This window comes from Curcuma longa, chromosome 4 (assembly GCF_044706935.1).
Source record: "Curcuma longa cultivar G26 ecotype Majalengka, Jawa Barat chromosome 4, ITB_CL_G26_1.1, whole genome shotgun sequence".
Lineage (NCBI taxonomy): Eukaryota > Viridiplantae > Streptophyta > Magnoliopsida > Zingiberales > Zingiberaceae > Curcuma > Curcuma longa.
Genome location: NC_133864.1, coordinates 4,419,896 through 4,440,667, shown reverse-complemented (window position 1 = coordinate 4,440,667; position 20,772 = coordinate 4,419,896). Strand labels below are relative to the sequence as shown.

The following is a 20,772-nucleotide window of genomic DNA, read 5'->3' as shown; positions in this document are numbered from 1 at the left end:
GCACATTCTATATGTGTTTGATTGGATCTTAAACTCAAATACTGAATGTCCGCAATACGATTCATAGCGTAAGAGAATTTGTGATTGGATCACAACTAGTGAGCATCTCTACACGTGTAATTATGAATGTATTGGAATTATCCCTAGTCGAGGATTGATGAATACGGACGTCATTGATTCTGTCGAGACTAGCACGTTTTGAACTCCTTGGTTAGCCAAGCAGCTGATCTCACTGCTGTCAACATTAGATGTTGAGAGTTAAACGTGGATGTTGGTTAAAGGTAACCAGTTCATTGGAGTGACCTGTCTTGAGACTTCATATGGTTCTATATATATGTCAATGAAGATCTCAATGCAGCTTAAGTGCGAGTTTCCTTTGACTTGCGGTATTCAAGTCACCTTGGTCATGGAGACTTATAATTTGACATCTTAAGTAAGCATCTCCAAGGAGGTGTGGACCCGAGATGATTGGGTATAAGTCGAAGTGTCCGAAGGTGTTTGAATAGCCCACAGAGGATTCACCGCTCTTTGAAAAGGGAGACGTATACCTTGCGGCCGCTTGTCAGGATTGTTACTAAAAGTCTTTGGCCAAAGCATTACATGTTAAGAGTACGAGACTCTTGGACACATGTACAAGTAACTTGAATCCACAGGACAAGAAAGCAGCTTGGGCTAGGTGTGACATAGTCAGCCTAGTGGGGACCGACACATAGACCATGTCCTGAACCAAGTGGGTATAAGACGGTGAAAGGAACGAGGCACGATTCAGTCTAGCTGCTGAAGGGTTTAGAAGATGTTCTGGAATCAATCGTTAATTTTTCGGTCAATTGGGGATCATGATATACTATTAGGTGTCACTCATGATCGTTCCGTAATTAATAGTTAATTACGGACGGCCAACATAGCCGGAAACCTATTGGGTCACACGCACCACAAGTTCTCCGAAAGACTTAAAACGAGTTTGTGAATTAGATTCTCAGAATGAGAAAGACAAAGTCTGATTGAACCAGACAATAGACAAAATGATGGAATTCATCTTACGAAGATGAAATGAATGAAACTGATTTCGTTTAAATCAAAGACCGTTTGGTTAGTGAACCAAATGTTTCAATTTTGAACTGAATTGAACCAACTTAGTTTGGTTCATGATGGAAGAGATTTTGGTAGAACGGAGAAGATGAGGAGCTTCGTCTTATGAAGACGAAGTGAACAAAACTGATTTGGGTCAAATCGGAAGGTCGTTTGGTCATTGAACCAAGTGAACCAAAATTAAACCGGTTTGCTACAGTAGCAGTCTGGTTCACTGTATTATTTGAGCTAATTCCGGTTCAACCTTTGCCCTAATCTACCGGTTCACTTGACCCACGCCGACCCAGCTACTGTAGCTTCTCTTAAAGGAGAAATCGCGATTAAAAACAGAGGAGAGGATGCGTCTTCTTCCTCCTTCGCGTGGGGCGCCGCCTGCCATGGGCGCTGAAACCCTAGTTCATCCTCTTCCCTACGCCGCCAGGCTCTCCCCTGCTGTGCGGTCTTCCTTCCTGCGCGAGAAGGTTCTCCCGTTACGAGCTTCTCTTCATCGCGCGACAAAGATGAGGAGAGGGGCTGCCGGTTCTTTGTTCTCTACATTAGAGCCATGAGGAGCAGGGCTGCCGGATTCTTCTTCCTCTCTTGATGCTGCCAGTGGGCGCGGCGTGACAGAGCAGAGGACGACCTTCTCTTCCTCATCGCGCGAGCTGAGGCCGATCTTCTTCTTCCACGCGAGCAGAACCTCTTCTTCCTCCACGCGTGCAGAAGTCGGCGCTAGCTCTTCTTCTTCCTCTGCTGTTGGTGTGAGAAGCAGGACCGCCAACTTTCTTCTTCTCCTTGGTTGTCATGAGGAAAGAGCAGTAACTTCTTCACCTTGTTGCCGTGAGGAAGAAACAGCCTCTTCTTCACCTTATTGCCGTGAGGAAGGAGCAGCCTATTCTCCTCCTAGTTGCCGTAAGGAGCAACTGCTTCTCCTTGGTTGTCACGTTGATGAACATAACACCGGAGTAGCTGTCGAATTGTTCTATTTTGACGGTATGAGAGAGAGAAGACACTACAAAAATACAGACCATTTGGGACGAATTTTGCGACGAAAAAACTAAATATTTTCGTCGCAAAAATAATTAGCGACGAATTTGACGACGAAATCATTTCTGTTGCAAATAGGTCGTCGCAACAATTTGCGACGAAAAGTTCCTAATTCGTCGCCAATGTTGCGACAAAATTTGAAATTGGCATCGCAAAGATTGGCGACAAAAATTAATTGCCGTCCCAAAATTTGGCGACGAATTATTTTTTCATCGCAAACTTGGCAACGAAAATAATTTTTTCGTCGCCAACGGGGACGAGGCAGCCAGCAAAGGGGGATGCAGTGGCTGGCCAACTTTGCGACGAAAAAAGTAAATTCGTCGCCAAAATATCTCTTTTTTGCGACGAAACACAAATATTTGTCGGAAGCTTTTGGGACGAAAACTCAAATTTCGTCGCCAAGTATAACTAATTAAACTAGAATAATCACTACGATACGTTGGCGACGAAAACCCATTTTTCGTCGCAAATTGGCGACGAAAATTGGGATTTCGTCGCAAATTGGCGACGAAAAATAGGTTTTCGTCGTAAATTGGCGACGAAAAAGGGGTTTTCGTCGCCAACGAGCAAACGAACAGTGTTTTTCGATAATTTTGCGACGAAAACAGGTTTTGTCGCAAAAGTCGTCGCAATTTAAAAAAAAATTGACAGCTTCATTCTGTTTTTGTTAATATGAAACCTGTTTACATATATATCGCATCCACATACATTCAAAAATAAACATACTCACATCCACACAAAACAAACATCTAAAATATCACATAAACAAACTTCATTAAAAGATTACAAGCTACCAACATTCATATACAAGCAAAGAACATCCATATCCAAAAACAAACAGTATCAAACAAACTCTAAAAGTTTCATATCCAAACAACTAACATCCATGTCGAAGCAACATAAAAAAGTATCAAACAAACCAACATCCATATCCAATCTCCGGATAATATTCCATCATGATCGAAAATAGTTTTCAACCATGGGAGAAGTCGTGTATGAGTTAACTATCGAAAGTTTGCGAATCTTCCGGATAATATTCCATCATGATCGAAAATAGTTTTCGATTTTGTCCTAAATCGGTGATTAATGATCGACCACTGAAACTACATCGAGAATATGATTCTCGGTGATAGTTAGAAAGCCCCGGAACAATCGCGACACATGTTGTTGCGTGGTTTCCGAAACAAGGCTTCTCTCGATTCGATCGTCATCGATCATCGGCTAGTACCGAAGACGATGACGCGACTCGTGGCTTCCGAAGCCGTCCAGACGAGAGCTTGGCGTGGATCACCAGTAGAGGCGGGACTCGGACGAGGATCGCTCGATTGATTCAACATGGCTCAACATCGTTATCGCGAGGTATACGTTTAGAATAATTTTATTCTGCAAATTTTAATTGTGCAAGTAGAATAAATTTTATTCAGAAAATTTTAATTTCTTGTCATGCCTTGTACACATGTTATTTCCTGTATTGCATGCGTGTGTGTGATAATAATTAGTTTTTAATTATCTGTAAATTTCCGCTGCGCACGTTTACGAAACGTGTAGACACGCGCATTGCACCGGGACGATTCCAACAGTACATTATGTGAACTTAGACTTAGTAAGTAAGAACAAATTAAAACTTAGGACAAGTAATTTCCATAGCACCAATTTTGGGGGAGTTAAGGCTAACTTAGACAAGACAAAATATAAATCCAAAATTTAAAGGTTCAAATCAACTTAATCTTCTGCAAAAGGTGGAATTCGCCACCTTAGCGATCTCACATGGTCGGCCCCACGACCATCTGTGAGGAGGTAAATCGAGAAACTGTAGTTGGTCACGACGTAGGAGGGTATTGCCTGGTTTCGTCAGGATTCGAACTCTTGTCCTCTTCTGCAACTCTGCTGCGTCGTAACCAACTCAGCTATGTCCCGGAGACAGTTCATCTAACTTAGCCAATGATTGTACAAAACCAGAACCTAGGAAAGAAAACATTAGACAAGTAGCTCTAAGTATCAATTTAGAGAGAGCTAAGAACAAAACCCAAACCTAGTAAATAATAAAATTAACTCCATTTAGTAGAGTAGGTGTTTACTTAACTCTATTTATCTCTATTATCTATTTTTATTTTTGTTAATGGAACTACAGTTAGATCAACTTTGTAAATATATCTTCAATATCAATATAAAATAAAAAAAATCGAAAGGTTTAAACTTGAAACAAGTTAAAAAAAAAAGTTTTTTTTCGATAAAAAGGTGTATCCTAGGAAATCAATTCTTCGTATTCTATTTCTATGGGTATTCCATTTATATAGAAAAAAATAACAAAAAACAAAAGGTATGTTGCTGCCCTTTTGAAAAGGAGTAAGGATCACCGAAGTAATGTCTAAATCCAATGATTTTACAAAGGAAAGATAAAGGATTCCGGAACAAGGAAACACTATTTTCAATTGTCTATTTTAAATCTATTATCAGTCTCAAATCCGAATAAAAAAGATGAGAGAAAATTTTTTAAAATAATTATTATTATTTTTTAAAAAAAAAATCACCTAGGGCCTCCAAGAAGCTTGAGCCGCCCCTGTTTTTTAGGTTCCTTTATCTTTTTCGATAGCTATTTTCGAAGAGCATATACGTCAACAATTCATTAGTCAGTAGCTTGATTATCCACAGTATTTTAATAGGAATAGTCTCATAGAAATTTCCTATCGATCATCAAGATGAATCAAGAAGCGCAAATGGCTCATCGCTCCGCGATAAATGTAAACTATCTTTCTTTTAAAAAATTAATTTTATAATATGTGATAATTAAGAATCGATTCGTAGATATGAGAGCGCTTTATCATTACCATGTAATCCCGGGAACAACTAAGTATTTTATTATTGCGTTATCCTCATGTTGAAATTTGATTCATGTGACACGAGTGTTTTGTCTGTCTTGGAAATTTAGTTCATGTAACACGAATGTTTTGTCTGTCTTGGAAATTTTGTTCGTGTGTGGCGTTAATCAAATTAAAAGAATTCACATTTGACAAGTACCACTAAACCATCAAGTTTGGTAAAGAAAGAAGATAAGAGCAAAAAAACGAGGATTTTTTTTCACCATTTTTCTTTAGAGATGCATTCGTGTCATCAATTGATTGGGGAGGATTACGAAATTCATCTAAAGAGTTTTGGACTGCTTGTAGGCAGGCTGTAGCTATTAGAGCAGAAGATGGGCTCAACACAAGCACAAGCCTAATAATTAGGTTTGTCCCACTATTTAAAAAATAATAAAAATATTAAATAATATAGCAAATAGAAAGATATGCAAAATAGTAAAATATAAAAAATAAAATCCAAAATAGAAAAGAGTAAAAAATATATAAATTTTAAGTAGTTATCTGGAATCGTCGTTGTTCAGTACCGATACACTTCGCTATGCCAGATACTCCTTTAACCTCGTTGAGTTCTTCAAATGAGTTTGCAAAGATGAGAGCGGAGAAGTATCCTCCGCATTGGCGAGACTGCGATAAACTACTTCGACATATTCGAAATGTGGACTGTACAAATGGGATCGGAGGCGCATGCCGCTTTCGAGGCCAAGAGTTTCCCAGTCACCTGTTGCAACAAACATGTAGAGGTGAGCAAAACATACGAAGCAACACTGGATAAACTGAGTAGAATGTGTAAGATCTCATAGTTGAGAACTTTGATATAGCATACAAAAATAATGCTAGGATAAAGTTGTAGTTTGGCAATGGAGAGTTCTTTAAGTAGAAAATTTTGGGCTAATTTGGCTCCATGAATCCTAGACTAGTTCAATTCAAACATGTTGATGTCTCGTAACCATGCCTACTCAAGAATTAATTTGAATATTAGTCGTGATGTTGCCTAGCATAGGGACCGCAGAGGGCATGTAGCCAACCCCACATAACCACCACTCCACCAGGACTTTATGTGTGCTTAGGCATAGACTTTATGGCTAACATGACAAAATTTTACATATAGAAAGCTTACCGCGCTGCATCTCTTTTAAATAAGCATGCTTGCTGAAATGGCGCTCTCGCCACCACACTACAATAAATTTGACTTTCCGTAGCACGTCATTAACAGCACACATCTATAGTGCACTATTAATAATAATTTTTACAGCGCATAAAATCAAGTGTGCTGCGGATAAGTTATTATATTTTAAAATTAACAACGTGCATATAAACGTGGGCTGCGAAAAGTATTTTTTACAGTGTGCAAAAATTATACGCTGTTAAAGAAAAGTTAAAAAAATAATATTAACAGCGCAGATAAATAATACGCTATTAAAAATACCTGATTAATTTTCTTTAATTTCCTTTTCTCATCCGCCTTTACCCGTACCCATCCGGCTTTACCCGTACACAACTTTACGCCGTTTAGGTTTCTTCCCGACCGCACCCGTGCTCTTTGCGACCACCGTTCTCCCGCTCGCCTCTTCCCCTCGCCCGCCCGTGCTCGGCCGGCCGCGCTCGCTTCCCGGTCGCGCTCACTCTCCCGACGGCCCACGCTCGCTCTCCCGGCCGTGCTCTGTCCGCCGCCCATGCTCTGGCCTGCCCGTGTTCTGTTCGCCGCCCGTGCTCTGGCCCGCCCGTGCTCTGTCCGCTGCCCGTGCTCTGTCCGTCGCTCGCGCTCTGGCCCGCCCGTGCTCTGTCAGTCGCCCGTGCCCTATCCCCCGCCCGTGCTCTGTCCGTCGCCCGCGCTCTGGCCCGCCCTCACTCCAACGCCTAAACCCTATTTCCTCCCCTTGCAGCGGCATGCAGAGGTAAGCAGGAAGTTTTAACAATGTTTGGAATGGAAGATGATGAAGGAACAAATAACAATAAGAAAGATAGCTAGGCTTGAGTAAACTTGATATCTTTTTTGTACGGGCTAATGGATCCATTTCATCTTTTTCAGAGGTTGGTTCAGATGTGAATGCTGCTGCAGAATTTCCAACTAAAGTTATATGCTTGACTGAGGTAGAGTTTACCTCTAAGTTCCATTTTTTCCGTTGCTTCTGTTGCACCTTCTTCTCTGATGATGATATCATAATAAATTATATAAATAATCATCACAGAAGCATCTAGAAAATAAAAACCATTAAATTGACTAAGCTAGATTGATTAAAATATGATGCATGTACATTTAGTGAGCTTAGGGAGAGAAGATTCATTTGTTTGAATGCTTGTATCCGTCTTACCCATGCAAATCTGTTGTTTGTATTCATGTGTTTTGGGATTGCATTTACATTTTGAGAGAAATTCTGGAGAAATGATATTTGCAAATTTAGACTTTGTTTGTAGATATATATCAATATGGTTGAAATGCTTAATGATGGATATTTATTGTTTTTCAATTTTTTGAATTTTAGCTATTTAGAATACTTGCTTATTAAAAAACTACTGAGATTATTGTCTTATTTTTTCACTGGCAGGCAGATTAAAAGGATCAATTTTAATTCTAATTCTTAATTTTCAAGATATTCATATTTTAATAATTTCTATTTTGGTAATTATTACACACCCTGCTCTTTTGGTAATTATTGTTTTTCAGTGAAACAATAGATTCAAGAAAAGCATACATGAAATCCCTCTTTCACAGAGTCTAGTTGCCTAATGGCATCTAAGTTTGGACGGTGTCATTTCCTATGGTCCCAAATTATTGTGCTATTGAATGCAAATCCAGGCATATCAACATGAAATCTCCTAAGTCTCTTACTTTTCTCATTAGTGTACCATCAAATTACTTGACTTCCATTGCATATCGGGCCTTCTAGTATGGCCTTATTTTTGCTCTGAGAAAGCATTGCAACAGGCCAAACACCAAACCTCTTGAAAATGTCAAACTCACTACATAGTACTCGAGCATTGAATGTTCTTTTTTAGGGTTATGTTAATCTATGAGTTGCTATGTTGTTGATTTTAAGTTGTTAAACTTTGAGTGCTCATTTCATTTTGAGGGTCTAATTTCGTTGATTATTTGTGTGTATTTTAGCAATGGATTGTAAATTTGTTTTAGGGTTGTAGTCATTTAAGAAATGGATAAGGAATGGTCGATGCATTTGCCTTCAAGGCTTGTACCTGAATATGAAGAAGGAGTTTAGAAATTTCTTGCACAAGCTAGGAACTATGCCAAAACACGCAAAACAATTTTATGCCCTTGCAAGCGTTGTTAAAATAAGAAGTATATGAAATTTGATCAAGTGTACGAGCACTTAATTATGAAGGGGATAGATCCTTCTTACACTGTTTGGGTCTTCCATGGTGAAACTTATATATCACAATTTCAAAGTGAAGGTGGTTCAAGAAGAGTTCAAGAAGAGGAGGGTGGAAGTAGAGAGGCATATCACTTATATAGAGATGCCTTTGTAGCGGAAGAAGAGGCTTAGCACATTATGTCTGAAACAAAAGACTATGAGTTTGTTGATTTATTAGAAGATGCAGAAACTCCTCTTTTCCCTGGTTGTACAACTTATACAAAGTTATCAGCAGTTGTCACATTATATAATTATAAGTCTACTAATGGTCACACTGATACTAATTTCAATGAGCTTCTTAAGATCTTAGCTGGCATGCTTCTAGACAAAAATACACTTCCAGAAAATATTTACTCAATGAGAAAGTTATTGAAACCATTTGATTTAGGCTATGAGAAGATTCATGCTTGCCCAAACGATTGTTGTCTATTTAGAAAGGAGCTTAAAGATTTCGACTTATGCCCAAAGTATGGTTCCTCAAGATGGAAGGTTGACAAAATCACTACTAAAGTTCGTAAAGGAGTTCCAGAAAAGGTGCTTCTGTATTTTTCCATGATATATACCTAGATTCAATCCTTTTGGTGACCTTATTTATTTCTAATAATTTTTTTATATTTATATATGTCAAATACTTAAGGAAAAAGCAAGTCCTGCAGATACAACAATTACAAGGTCACAAGTTTGGATTGAAGGTCACAAGAAGAAAAATGGGCAACCTATTAGTCAAGCTATTGGAGATAAAATAGTAATAAGAGTTTTCATACCTATGCTAGCACTGCAGATAAAGCTATTTTACAATATTTGTATATTGATATTTGTAGAAAGAAATAGAAGACTGCCCACCCGAAGCTTTAAACACAACTAACATTGCCAATGATGCAATTAGCCTTGTATTTGGCAAGGAATCTCGAGGTAGAGTGCGTGGAATAGGCTTTGGAGTTAAACCATCAAAAGTCGGAGCTTTTGTGGAAAAAAATTCAACTGTTAAGCATCTTGAAAGTATAGTGCATAATCTTCAACAAGAAATGCAAGAAATGAGGTTCTACTTTCAAACTATAAAGTTACAAAATGAAAAAGAACAGGTTAGTAATGTGGCTATTTTTATTGTAGAGTTATATAGTTATTCAGATTTTATCCAGAATTATATTGTATTTCTTTTGATGAATTGCTGATTGATATTTCTATTTTAAATGCATGATTGGTTTTTATTGAATCTGAATCTGATTGATATTTATGTTTTTTCCCAACTTAGGTATGTTATGTATTTATGGAATCTGATTGATATCTACATTGCAATGTTGATAAAAAAAAGTCCAATTGAATAGCACCTACTGTTGGAAATTTATGTTTAACTTTCGCTTCGCTTTGCACATCAATTTAAAATATTTACCATACTTGAGGCAGAGTGCATGCAATTAGTTTTATTTTGTTATTATTGACCATTTAAAATTAAATGTAATAGTTATCTCCCTTTTTTCCTTTTTTGTTGTATCATTTTGAAGTGGCACGATGTTCATTTTGTTATATAGAGTGCATACATATATATTTTATCATACTACATTTGATATTATAAGATAAACGTATTGTCTATAAGACTAACAATAACTAATTTGTTTGTCAAATTAGGTTGCTAGTGATGGCATTGGAAGCGGTGTTGGAAATTATATTAGTGGTGATAGCAATATTGCAGCTCAGGTAACTATCTTAACCCAATATTATACTTTCGTTTATTATTTATAGCATGTTCTATTATAAAATTTGTTTAATCATTAATTATTGTTTATTGTGATATAGTCAAAACTGAAAAAGATGACTGCTGGAGATATCAGTGTTAATGCTAAATGTAAGCTGCTTCATTGGTCTGTTGATGGAGCTGTTGCAGAAGGTCGAATTGCATCCACAGATCCAAAAGCAAAAGTACATCACGTTCCTCTTGGTGGATCTTATTGGAAAGTTTGGATTGATAGAGTTCTTGTGGAGAAGGTGGAGCTAATTCGACCAAACGAAGAAATGCTTTTTCTTGAGGATGCAATAGGAAGCACAGTAGCTTGGGCATCGATGTTTATAGTTTTGTCTGACTGATTTGGACAAATCGATATACTGTTTGTAGTAAAGATGAACATGAACTTGGATTGTTTTGTCTAACTAGATGTAGATGATTATCTTTGATATATTTGAACTATGATTTTATAATTGTGAATGTGATGTTATCTAATATTTGTATGTTGGATTTTAAATGTTAGAGCTTTGAGTAGGTTATAATTATTTATATTTGTATTATATATTTGTGTATATAGGTCTATTTGTGTATATATTTGTGTATTTATTAAAAATATAATTATCCGCAGCGCGCGGGGCGCGTGCTGCGGAAAATGCACCTTTCCGCAGCGCGCGGGGCGCGTGCTACGAAACATTGCACCTTTCCGCAGCGCGCGACCCGCGTGTTGCGGATGTAACTTTCCGCAGCGTGCGCCCCGCGCGCTGCGGATGAATTAAAACTTTCAACAGCTTGGAGTTATGCAGCATGCAATGTGCGCTGCGGATAGCTTAATTGCGCGTTGTGGAAAGTCAAATTTGTTGTAGTGCCATATCTTAAGGAAGCACAAAGAGAACTCTCCCATGTGCTAGACTCCCCATCAATAGTAGCATCTAAATGCAGAAGTATCATCTCAAAGTGACATTCTCTAAAATAACTCAAACTTTAGTTGGTAACATAATGAGTCTTCCTATAAACCGACCCATTATGGGTACAATTTGACACTTTAACTGAGTTATATATTGATTTATAACTTACATCAACCTTAATCAACCACACAATATGTCTTCCTTTGAGCCGACATATTTTGTGCATGATCTAAACAAAATAAATTTATTCTATAATTGTAAGTTACCTTGAACATATATCTAGAGTATAAAAGTAATTTGCCTTTGGACCAATTACTTTTAACATAGATATACATTTATCCACATAAAATGCACTAAACCTTTCTAATATGTCTTCCTTTGAGCCAACACAATAGTTTAATTTAATAACACATGTGTAGATAGACCCAAAAAGAATTAGGCTTATTAATTGATTGATACCATATGACAATCGATTGATGATAAATGTCAATTCGATTGGTCTCAATCAATCAATTTCGCTAATCAATCACAAACCTTTATGTGTTTGATGTCTAACTCATTAATCGATTGTTGAATCATGACCATCGATTAGTGGTCACCAATCGATCATTTAAATTGATTACTAAAAGCAATCAAATTAGCTAATCGATTTTGTCGTCAACTTAGGATTGTCAATCATTTGTCAAAAGAAAAAAAATTACTTGAAAGGTTCTCACATTCTCAAAAAAATAATAATAATAATTTATTTATTTTTCTCATGTGGAAAATGTCCTTTCATTTTTTTAAGACAAAAAACCCAAAAAAAAAAACTCTTTAACGTGGAAAATGCCTTCCACGTTTTTTTTTCGGAACGTAGGAAAGAAAACATTTAAAAAAAAACCTAATGTTCCTTCCATATTATGAACCGTGTAGAAAATCGAGCCTACGCCCAATTCAATCTGTTCACAATCAATTTGGAACGAACATGCCACCAACCACATGGTAAGTGCGTAGGGACGGATCTTCTCAAGGACTATCCTAGGCTCTAGCCCACCCCAAAGATGTTTTTTATCTATTGTAAAAAAGTTTTTCTATAAAAATTTTCACTATTAAATTATTAGACATTGATTCTTTTTATAAAATTTTTTTCACTTAGTCCATCCCTTCCACACCCAAAGCCCAACCCACCTCTTTTTCCTGGATCCGTCCCTGTAAGTGCGATCTTATAAACTATGAAATACAATAAAACAGAACCTAAGCTCTGATACCAATTGAAAGAATTTGTAAATCCTAAACTGCATAAGTTCTATAAACCGAATAAGAACTTGGATAATTGAAAATACAAAAATACAAGGAGTTAGTTTCAACGAAACAAGGTTTAACATATTAAAATATATAAATAATGACAAGGAACCTGATTGAAGAGTCATTGTCCTTGTCCTGCAGCGTCAACTTCTCGATCCCTATAGAAGAAGATGAAGCGGAAGCAAAAGAGTGGTCTTCCAAGTGAATTAGGGCAACGCCATTTTAAAATCTTCGTCAATGGGAAACAAAGACAAGATGTCAATTTAAAATCCTAAACTCTTAGAGACCAAACCCTATATATAGAAATCTGATTCGTTATCAGCCCATAAATAATAACAGATCGGACTAACGGATTCTACATCTGATAATCCAAAACTCGATAAACCTTAATTAGATCACTTAAATGAGTTCGATTCGTGCCCACATATATAAATTATAATTAAATCCACCTTAAGAGATTAAATCCAATAATTATTCCTATAGATGTTTATCATTTGCTTCTTGGTAGACTTTTGCAATTTGATAGAAAAACTCATCATGACGGTTTTAAGAATACTTATACTTTTATTAAACATGCTAAGAATATTATTTTAGGATCAACTATGGTGGAAAATATTCCTAAACCCTCAAAAGGGGATGAAAATACTTTATTTTCCAAGTCCCAAGTTGAAAAGACAATTTGTGAATATGTCAAAACATTCATATTGGTAGTTTTGGAAGAAAATGAAGAAGGTCACGTTGTCCTTTTACAAGCTCAATTTCTTCTCCAAGAATTTTAAGATGTGGCGCTTTAAGAAATTCCTCCAGGACTCCTACCAATGCAAAATATTCAACGGTGCATTGATTTAATCCTTGATACTTTCATTCCAAACAAAGCATCCTATAGAATGAATCCTAAAGCGCACGAAGAGTTGCAAAAGCAAGTTGAGGACCTTTTTACCAAATGTCTTGTCCAAGAAAGTGAGAGCCCTTGTGCTGTCTTAATCCTTCTTGTGCCAAAGAAAGATGGCTTATAGTGCATGAGCATTGAAAGTAGAATAGTGAACAAAATCACTATCAAGAATTGCCTTCCCATCCCTAGATTCGATGACCTTTTTGATCAACTTTATGGGTTCAAGATTAGTTTCAAAATTGATCTACGAAGTAGCAATCACACAGCTGCAACAAGATTGTTGATAATGCTTATAAAGTTATGTTGCCTAGTTGTTATGGTGTTTCCACAACTTTTAATATGGCCAACTTTTCTCCTTATATTGAATCTATTTTTAATTCGAGAGCTAGTGAATCTTTTTCAACCAAGGGAGAATGGCACAGAAAAGTCCCAAGCCATTAAATTGTAATGACAACTTCTAAGATTAATCTACTTTAATATAATAATGTTATATATATATTATAAAAATAAATAAAAATAACCATTCGCACGGAATAAATAATTTTAATAGATTTAAATAATTTTAATTTAAAATTTTGATTAAATTAAGTTAATTTACTGTAATTTATTATGATAGTTATGGTCGAAATGTTTTATCCGGCTCGGCTGGAAAAGACAAAAATAAGGCGATTATTTAGTGCACTCCTCGTCTCTCTCCTCCTCCAAGTTTCCATTCCGAAAATAACAACATGAGCAGCGTGCAGAAACAAACCGACACGAACAGATGGTCTCTCGTCGGGACGACTGCTCTGGTCACCGGAGGTTCCAAGGGAATCGGGTACTCCTCGAATACTCAATCTCTTTCTATCTATTTCTATTCATCGATCAAGTTTTAGGTATGCGATCGTCGAGGAGCTCGCCAGACTTGGAGCGGCGGTGCACACTTGCTCCCGCAGCGAAGCAGATCTGGAGAAGTGCCTGCAGCAATGGCGCGGTTCCAAGCTCAAGGTCACCGCATCTGTCTGCGACGTTTCGTCCCCGATCGAGAGAGAGAAGCTCATGGCGACGGTGAAGTCCCAATTCGACGGGAAGCTCAACATTCTGGTATTAATTAATTCCCCCGGCCGCTTTTCTTTTCCTCCCCCTTCTAAACCCTAAATCAAATCTCAATCTTCTTCGTTTTGAAGATTAACAATGCAGGGACGGCGGTCTTCAAACCGGCGATGGAGCAAACCCTGGAGGATTTCAAGCTCTTGATCGGCACAAACCTGGAATCGGCGTTCCACATTAGCCAACTTGCTTACCCTCTCCTTAGGGCTTGTGGAGGAGGTAGTATTGTATTCATCACCTCCATCGCTGGCTTTATTGGCGCGGAGGATCTGTCTGTGTATGCATCGACCAAAGGTACTTCTTGCATGTTGTTAATGAATTTGCTCGAATCATTTGGAAGATGAACTATTTGCTTCGATCTTCTTCTACTCTCTTTCTCTCGTTTTTCTCATTTGATTAGGAGCAATGAATCAACTGATGAGAAATCTTGCTTGTGAATGGGCCAAAGATAACATTAGAGCAAACAGTGTAGCTCCAGGGTACACAAGAACACCACTCATTGACTCTGTAAGCGAAACATAACTTGTTCTTATTTAGAAAAGAAAGGATTACCGGCGAAAAAATAATTATGGCTGATGAATATAGATTTGTTTGTTATGGATGAATATAGATTTGTTGGTTATGGCAGTTGGTGCGAAACGAGGAATTTGTGGCGGCGGAGAATCATCGAGTACCTCTCGGGCGTTTGGGGGAGCCGGAGGATGTGGCCGGCGTCGTGGCCTTCCTTTGTCTCCCTCCGTCTCGCTACGTGAATGGTCAGGTCATCGTCGTCGACGGAGGTCGAATTGTGAACTGAAATCACTAAGTAGCTATGAAGATCTCGAATAAGATGTGTTTGGAATCTTGTTCTTATGAAGATCTCGAATAAGATGTGTTTGGAATCCTGTTGTTACGAAGATCTTATGAAGATCTCGAATAAGATGGTGTTGAACTCTTCATTTAAGTTCTTGCATGGAGAATTATATTCAAAGCCATATCACTATGATCTCTATGGCAATAATTTATGGTAAAAATTGGTGTTTCAAATGTTATGAAGCCAATTTCTTTTTTAGTTTTTGGTGATGCATATCATTGATATACCAAGAGATTATAAGGAACATCATCCAAAATAAAGTTAACTCTTGTAATAGATCAACTATATGAGCCAAGTTACTAATGGTGAAGATTTTTTAAAATATCATAGATTTTTAAACTATTATCAAATAATATATTATCATTAATCAACAAAGTGATATGGTAGGATTGATGATGCCATTTGGACTCTTCAAATAATATTATTTTGGATTATTATTATTATTATCATTAATAAATAAAATAGGACCACGGTACAAAATAATAATATTGTATAATTGATGAGGCATTTGGATTTGAACTCTTGTCAAATAATATCCTCTTGGATTATTATTATCATTAATTAACAAAATAGTGATTCGATAAAGAAGTAATATGATAAGATTGATGATGCAATTTGAACTAACTGTTGCTGAATAATACGCTTCTAAATTATTGTTATTATTATTAATGATGTGATTTGAACTCTTGTCCAATAATATCCTTGATCATTATCGTCATTAATTCAATAAAATAATGACAAGATTAAAAAACCAGTCTTCAGATAGAAAGTCTTCCTCTTAATTATTTTATCAAATAAATTTAAAATACAACTAATGCATACATAAAAGCTGTCTTTTAAATATTCATCTTTACTAAATTTTGATCCTCTTAACTTATGCAAGGCTGCCTTTTGCAATAATATTCAATCCTCTTATTTATTTTATAAGTATTTATTTTTTTAATAATTTAAATATTCAACTTTTTGAATTGATTAATTTTGATAATACAATTCAGTTACATAAATGTTTCCTATCGATTATTAAAGTGAATCAGAAAGCGCAAATAATTTATCACTCTGTATTCGATATTCTAAAATTATCTTTTTATTAAAAAAATAATTTCGTAATGTATTATAATTAAAAGTTTATTCATGAATATCTAATTAATTACTAAAGTATTTTATTATTATTCATGTAATCATGGGACAATTAAGTATTTTATTATTGCATGGTATACATGAGAGATCTTGATGATATCATTCTTGAAATCATTACTTTATCCTACTGTTGAAATTTGATTCATGGGACACAAAGTGTTTTGTCTCTGTCTTCAAAATTTGGTCAATGTGACACGAGTGTTTTGTCGGTATTGGAAATTTAGTTCATGTAACACGAGTTGTTTTGCCTGTCTTGGAAATTTAGTTCATGTAACACGAGTTGTTTTGCCTGTCTTGGAAATTTAGTTCATGTAACACGAGTTGTTTTGTCACTCTTGGAAATTTAGTTCATGTAACACGAGTTGTTTTGTCACTCTTGGAAATTTGGTTCGTGTGTGGCGTCAAACAAATTACAAGAATTGACATTTGACAAGTACTACTAAACCATAAGTTTGGTAAAAGAAAGAAGATAAGGAGCAAAAAAAACGAGCATGTTTTTTCACCATTTTTCTTTAGAGATCGATGCATTCGTGTCACAATTGATTGGGGAGGATTAAGAAATTCATCTAAAGAGTTTTGGAGCGCTTGTAGGCAGGCTGTAGCTATTAGAGCATTAGAGGATGGGCTCAACACAAGCACAAGCCTAATAGGTTTGTCCCACTATTTAAAAAATAATAAAAATATTAAATAATATAGCAAATAGAAAGATATGCAAAATAGTAAAATATAAAAAAAATAAAATAAAAAATAGAAAAGAATAAAAAATATATAAATTTTAAGTAGTTGTCTAGAATCATCATTGTTCAGTACCGATACACTTCGCTATGCCAGATACTCCTTTAACCTCGTTGAGTATCCTCCAAATTGGTGAGATTGTGATAAACTACTTCAACATATTTGAAATGTGGACGGTACAAATGGGAGGCACATGCCGCTTTCGAGGCCAAGAGTTTCCCAGTCACCTGTTGCAACAAACATGTAGAGGTGAGCAAAACATACGAAGCAACACTGGATAAACTGAGTAGAATGTGTAAGATCTCATAGTTGGGAACTTTGATATATCATACAAAAATAATGCTAGGATTAAGTTGCAGTTTGGCAATGGAGAGTTCTTTAAGTAGAAAATTTTGGGCCAATTTGGCTCCATGAATTCTAGACTAGTTCAATTCAAACATGTCGATTTCTCATAACCATGCCTACTCAAGAATTAATTTGAATATTAGTCGTGATGTTGCCTAGCATAGGGACTGCAGAGGGCATGTAGCCAACCCCACATAACCACCACTCCACCAGGACTTTGTGTGCTTAGGCATAGACTTTATGGCTAAAATGACAAAAATTTATATATAGAAAGCTTACCGTTTACATAGACTTTATGTGTGCTTAGGCCTCTTTTAAATAGGCATGCCTGCTGAAATGGCGCTCTCGCCACCATCTATAGCGAACCTTCGAAGTTGTTCTTGCTTACAAACTCAGGGAATTTTATCGGACATGAGGACTGCTGAAACTCATTGTCCATTTATCAATATGCGATCTTCAAAATCACCTGCTTAAGATGTCAGTATCTTAAGGAAGCACAAAGAGAACTCTTCCCATGTGCTACACTCCCCATCAGTAGTAGCATCTAAATTCAGAACTATCATCTCAAAGAGGTATAGTACCATAGTTGCCTAAAAGAGAACATAAAAACAAAACTCAGTCCAAAATTTAATTTAGAACATAGTGAATTTTGAAAGGCCAATACATGACTATCAATTTTGGGAGACTATTATCAATATACATGCTCACAATAATCGAAGGAAACAAATATTCAAGTTGTATAGACAGTTAATCGACCCAAATATCCATCTCAACATTCTCATACATCAACTTTTCACACGCGATGTATTTTCCAAACAGTATACTATTCCTAGAATAAATATACGACCCTGACTATATATATTTTTATATTCTATGAGGCACATGATAATCTCATTAATCTCCAGTAAACCATGTCCATTTTAACCACCTAACCTTTGTCCTATAAATAACATCATGAAACTTCCGTGGGACTGGGTCGGCCACCCCCAGGGATTAAGTCCATGAGACTGACTTGGATTTATCATTTTTTTATAAATAACATCATGAAATCTCATCTTAAATAATAAATCCTGATAAGATTATCTTAAATAATAAATATCATCTTAAATGATTGAATTAATTTCAGTATTATCAGTAATATTATCTTGCATGCAGCTCAATGGAAGGATAAGATTTAACTAGCCAATCCCAAATTTAAGCACGAGTTGATGATAATGACATGATGGCAAGTCAAGTTTTATACAAGCATATTTACAAACTATAAGCAACATAGATAAACAACAGTACTGTAGGTATGAACAAAATTCTAAATTTTGAACTGTCTTTGCTTTCAAGGAGCAAGACCATCACATGCAACATATAAGCTTCAATAAGTTTAGTTAAATGTCTTAATTTCTTTAAAAACATAATTGATACAATCTACATGAACGTATCTGAATTTGAAAGTGATACTTTTTGTACTTTGTTCATTCTTAAGCTTCTACAATCTATATAGCAGTTAGACTAGATATATTCAAATAATCTAATATAATTGTGCCATCAAGGTATCTTCATGAGGTGAAAAAAAAAAAAGATACCTTCTTAGGGTGCTTTTTCATCCACTGGAGCTTACTCATCCAAACATCATACATCTTCTCGATCGTAATCTGATAATGGCTCTCTGCTCCAGCAAAACGCCTTTGAATCTCCATTGCAAACTGCCAACGGACACTTAGCATCAAAAAAGGGGCACGCGGCAAGTAAGAGTTTGCTAGTTTTATGCAACTAAACAGGAAATTTCGCCGATCCTCCAACAAGGAGCTTCCCTCATGAGTCGCCTTCAGCAGAACGCTAAGGACCCCGCTAGCTTCGTTCCAGTTGTGCGCCTTGGTGAGACGGTCGAGGAGGCGGCGCAATATTTGCCTGTGTTGATACAACAAGGGCTTCGATGCACACCGATCTAGATGGCGGTGTCGCTTCCAAGATAGAAGCGTTGGTAACATCTGCTGCTGAGCAGCTTTCTCAGTAGCAAAAAATCCATTGTCATCCTTCGCCTCTTCCTCTTTGTGACGTCGGCTCTTGCGATGGCTGCTACCACCGCGATCATTACGGATTTTATGTGTCATTCTCGAACCAATCTACAAAGATGCAACTGCATAAATCGTTGTCCAAGTTCTGCAAATTAATGCAGTTTTTAAGTTTCGTTCCGCCCGCCACACGGAACATCTCGGCACCAACCCCACCCGCCAGAGAAGAAGAAGAGTAAAAGGGAGGGAGGGCCGCCGCTCGCTAAAGATGCGATTCCGTGTTCGGCTTCATGCGGGCGACGCAACGCAGGCGCAGGAGAGGCCGAGGGAGGAGAGATAGACAAAGAGAGGGAGAAGAAGAGAGCAGGAGAGAAAGCCAATCACCGGTGGTCTACGCCGGAGCGAGGGTTTGGGGGCGGGGCAGCGGCAACGCGCAGGTTCGCCGTTCGCCAAGGGAGGAGACGATAGCAAGGAAGGAGAATAGAGATTTATTTGCAAAGATTACGATTTTGGGCTGAGTTATCATTGATAATCTTGATTATCTATTTAAGATTATTAATAATAGTCTTATTTAATTTAGATTATGATTGATTCTCAAATAATATAGCATCACTATCACATCAATAAATAGATTATAATTTAGGAATGTGATTAGTTAGGAGGCGTTTGGTTTGAAATTTTTTTTATTTTTTATTTTTTATTTTCTATTTTTGTTTTTTTATATTCTGATCTAGTTTTTAGAAAACAGAAAATACGTTTGGTATGATATACTATTTTCTATTAAAATAAAATTATCAAATTATATTTATTAATTTAATAAATTATTTTATTAAAATAATCGTGTGATGAGGAGGTACGCGGCACTGTAGTCGTCTTTTCCTATTTTTTATTTTTCAATCGTAGTTTTCATTCTCTATAGACAATGATATTTTATCATTTTCTATTTTCTTAAAAAATGAATTCTCATTTTTTTTTAAATTAAGATTGGAAAACACAAAACAAACAGTAACTTCTAGAAAATAAGAAAATGAAAACGAAAAATGTCCAAATCAAACGCTCCCTTAGGTTTTCTATGATTCCTAAGATTAATAATTTTTTTTATAATTATTTATTAATTTAAAAATTAAATTAATTAAAAGGTACTATAAAACCTAATTAAAATTGAGTTAATTAATTTAATAATTTTTAATTTAAATATTTATATATTTAAAAAATATAATTTATTTTAAATTTTGAAAAATAAAATTAATATAGTATATTTATTAATTTAATAAATTATTGTATTAAAATAATTATTTTAACAAATTATTTTATCAAAATATATATAAATTTATTTTAAATTTTAAAAAATAAAATTTAATAAATTATATCTATTAATTTAATGAATTATTTTATTAAAATAATTATTTTAATGAATTATTTTATTAAAATAATTATTAACGAATTATATTTATTAATTTAT

General features: G+C 35.9%; 1 protein-coding gene across 3 annotated transcripts; it reads left to right on the top strand.

Moving 5' to 3' along the window:
• Positions 1–13,851: 13,851 nt before the first annotated feature.
• Positions 13,852–15,305, top strand: LOC141826205 (noroxomaritidine/norcraugsodine reductase-like). Of its 3 annotated transcripts, none has more exons than XM_074713450.1 (5): positions 13,852–13,962; positions 14,021–14,228; positions 14,312–14,528; positions 14,635–14,736; positions 14,868–15,305. In XM_074713450.1, the coding sequence occupies exons 1-5, from the start codon at positions 13,874–13,876 to the stop codon at positions 14,984–14,986; spliced, it is 735 nt and encodes a 244-aa protein (XP_074569551.1). In that variant the 5' UTR covers positions 13,852–13,873; the 3' UTR covers positions 14,987–15,305. The 3 variants fall into 3 exon arrangements, with proteins under 3 accessions (XP_074569551.1, XP_074569549.1, XP_074569550.1); XM_074713448.1 differs by having other exon boundaries at positions 14,635–14,741; positions 14,845–15,304; XM_074713449.1 differs by having other exon boundaries at positions 14,635–14,741; positions 14,863–15,271.
• The last annotated feature ends 5,467 nt before the right edge of the window (positions 15,306–20,772 follow it).

What these genes read in the sequence shown, in the direction of transcription:
- LOC141826205 (XM_074713448.1), top strand. Translation starts at nt 13,874, where the DNA reads ATGAGCAGCGTGCAGAAACAAACCGACACGAACAGATGGTCTCTCGTC. An exon ending in GGAGGTTCCAAGGGAATCGG is followed by an intron (nt 13,963 to 14,020) that starts GTACTCCTCGAA and finishes ATCAAGTTTTAG; the next exon opens with GTATGCGATCGTCGAGGAGC. An exon ending in TGTGTATGCATCGACCAAAG is followed by an intron (nt 14,529 to 14,634) that starts GTACTTCTTGCA and finishes TCATTTGATTAG; the next exon opens with GAGCAATGAATCAACTGATG.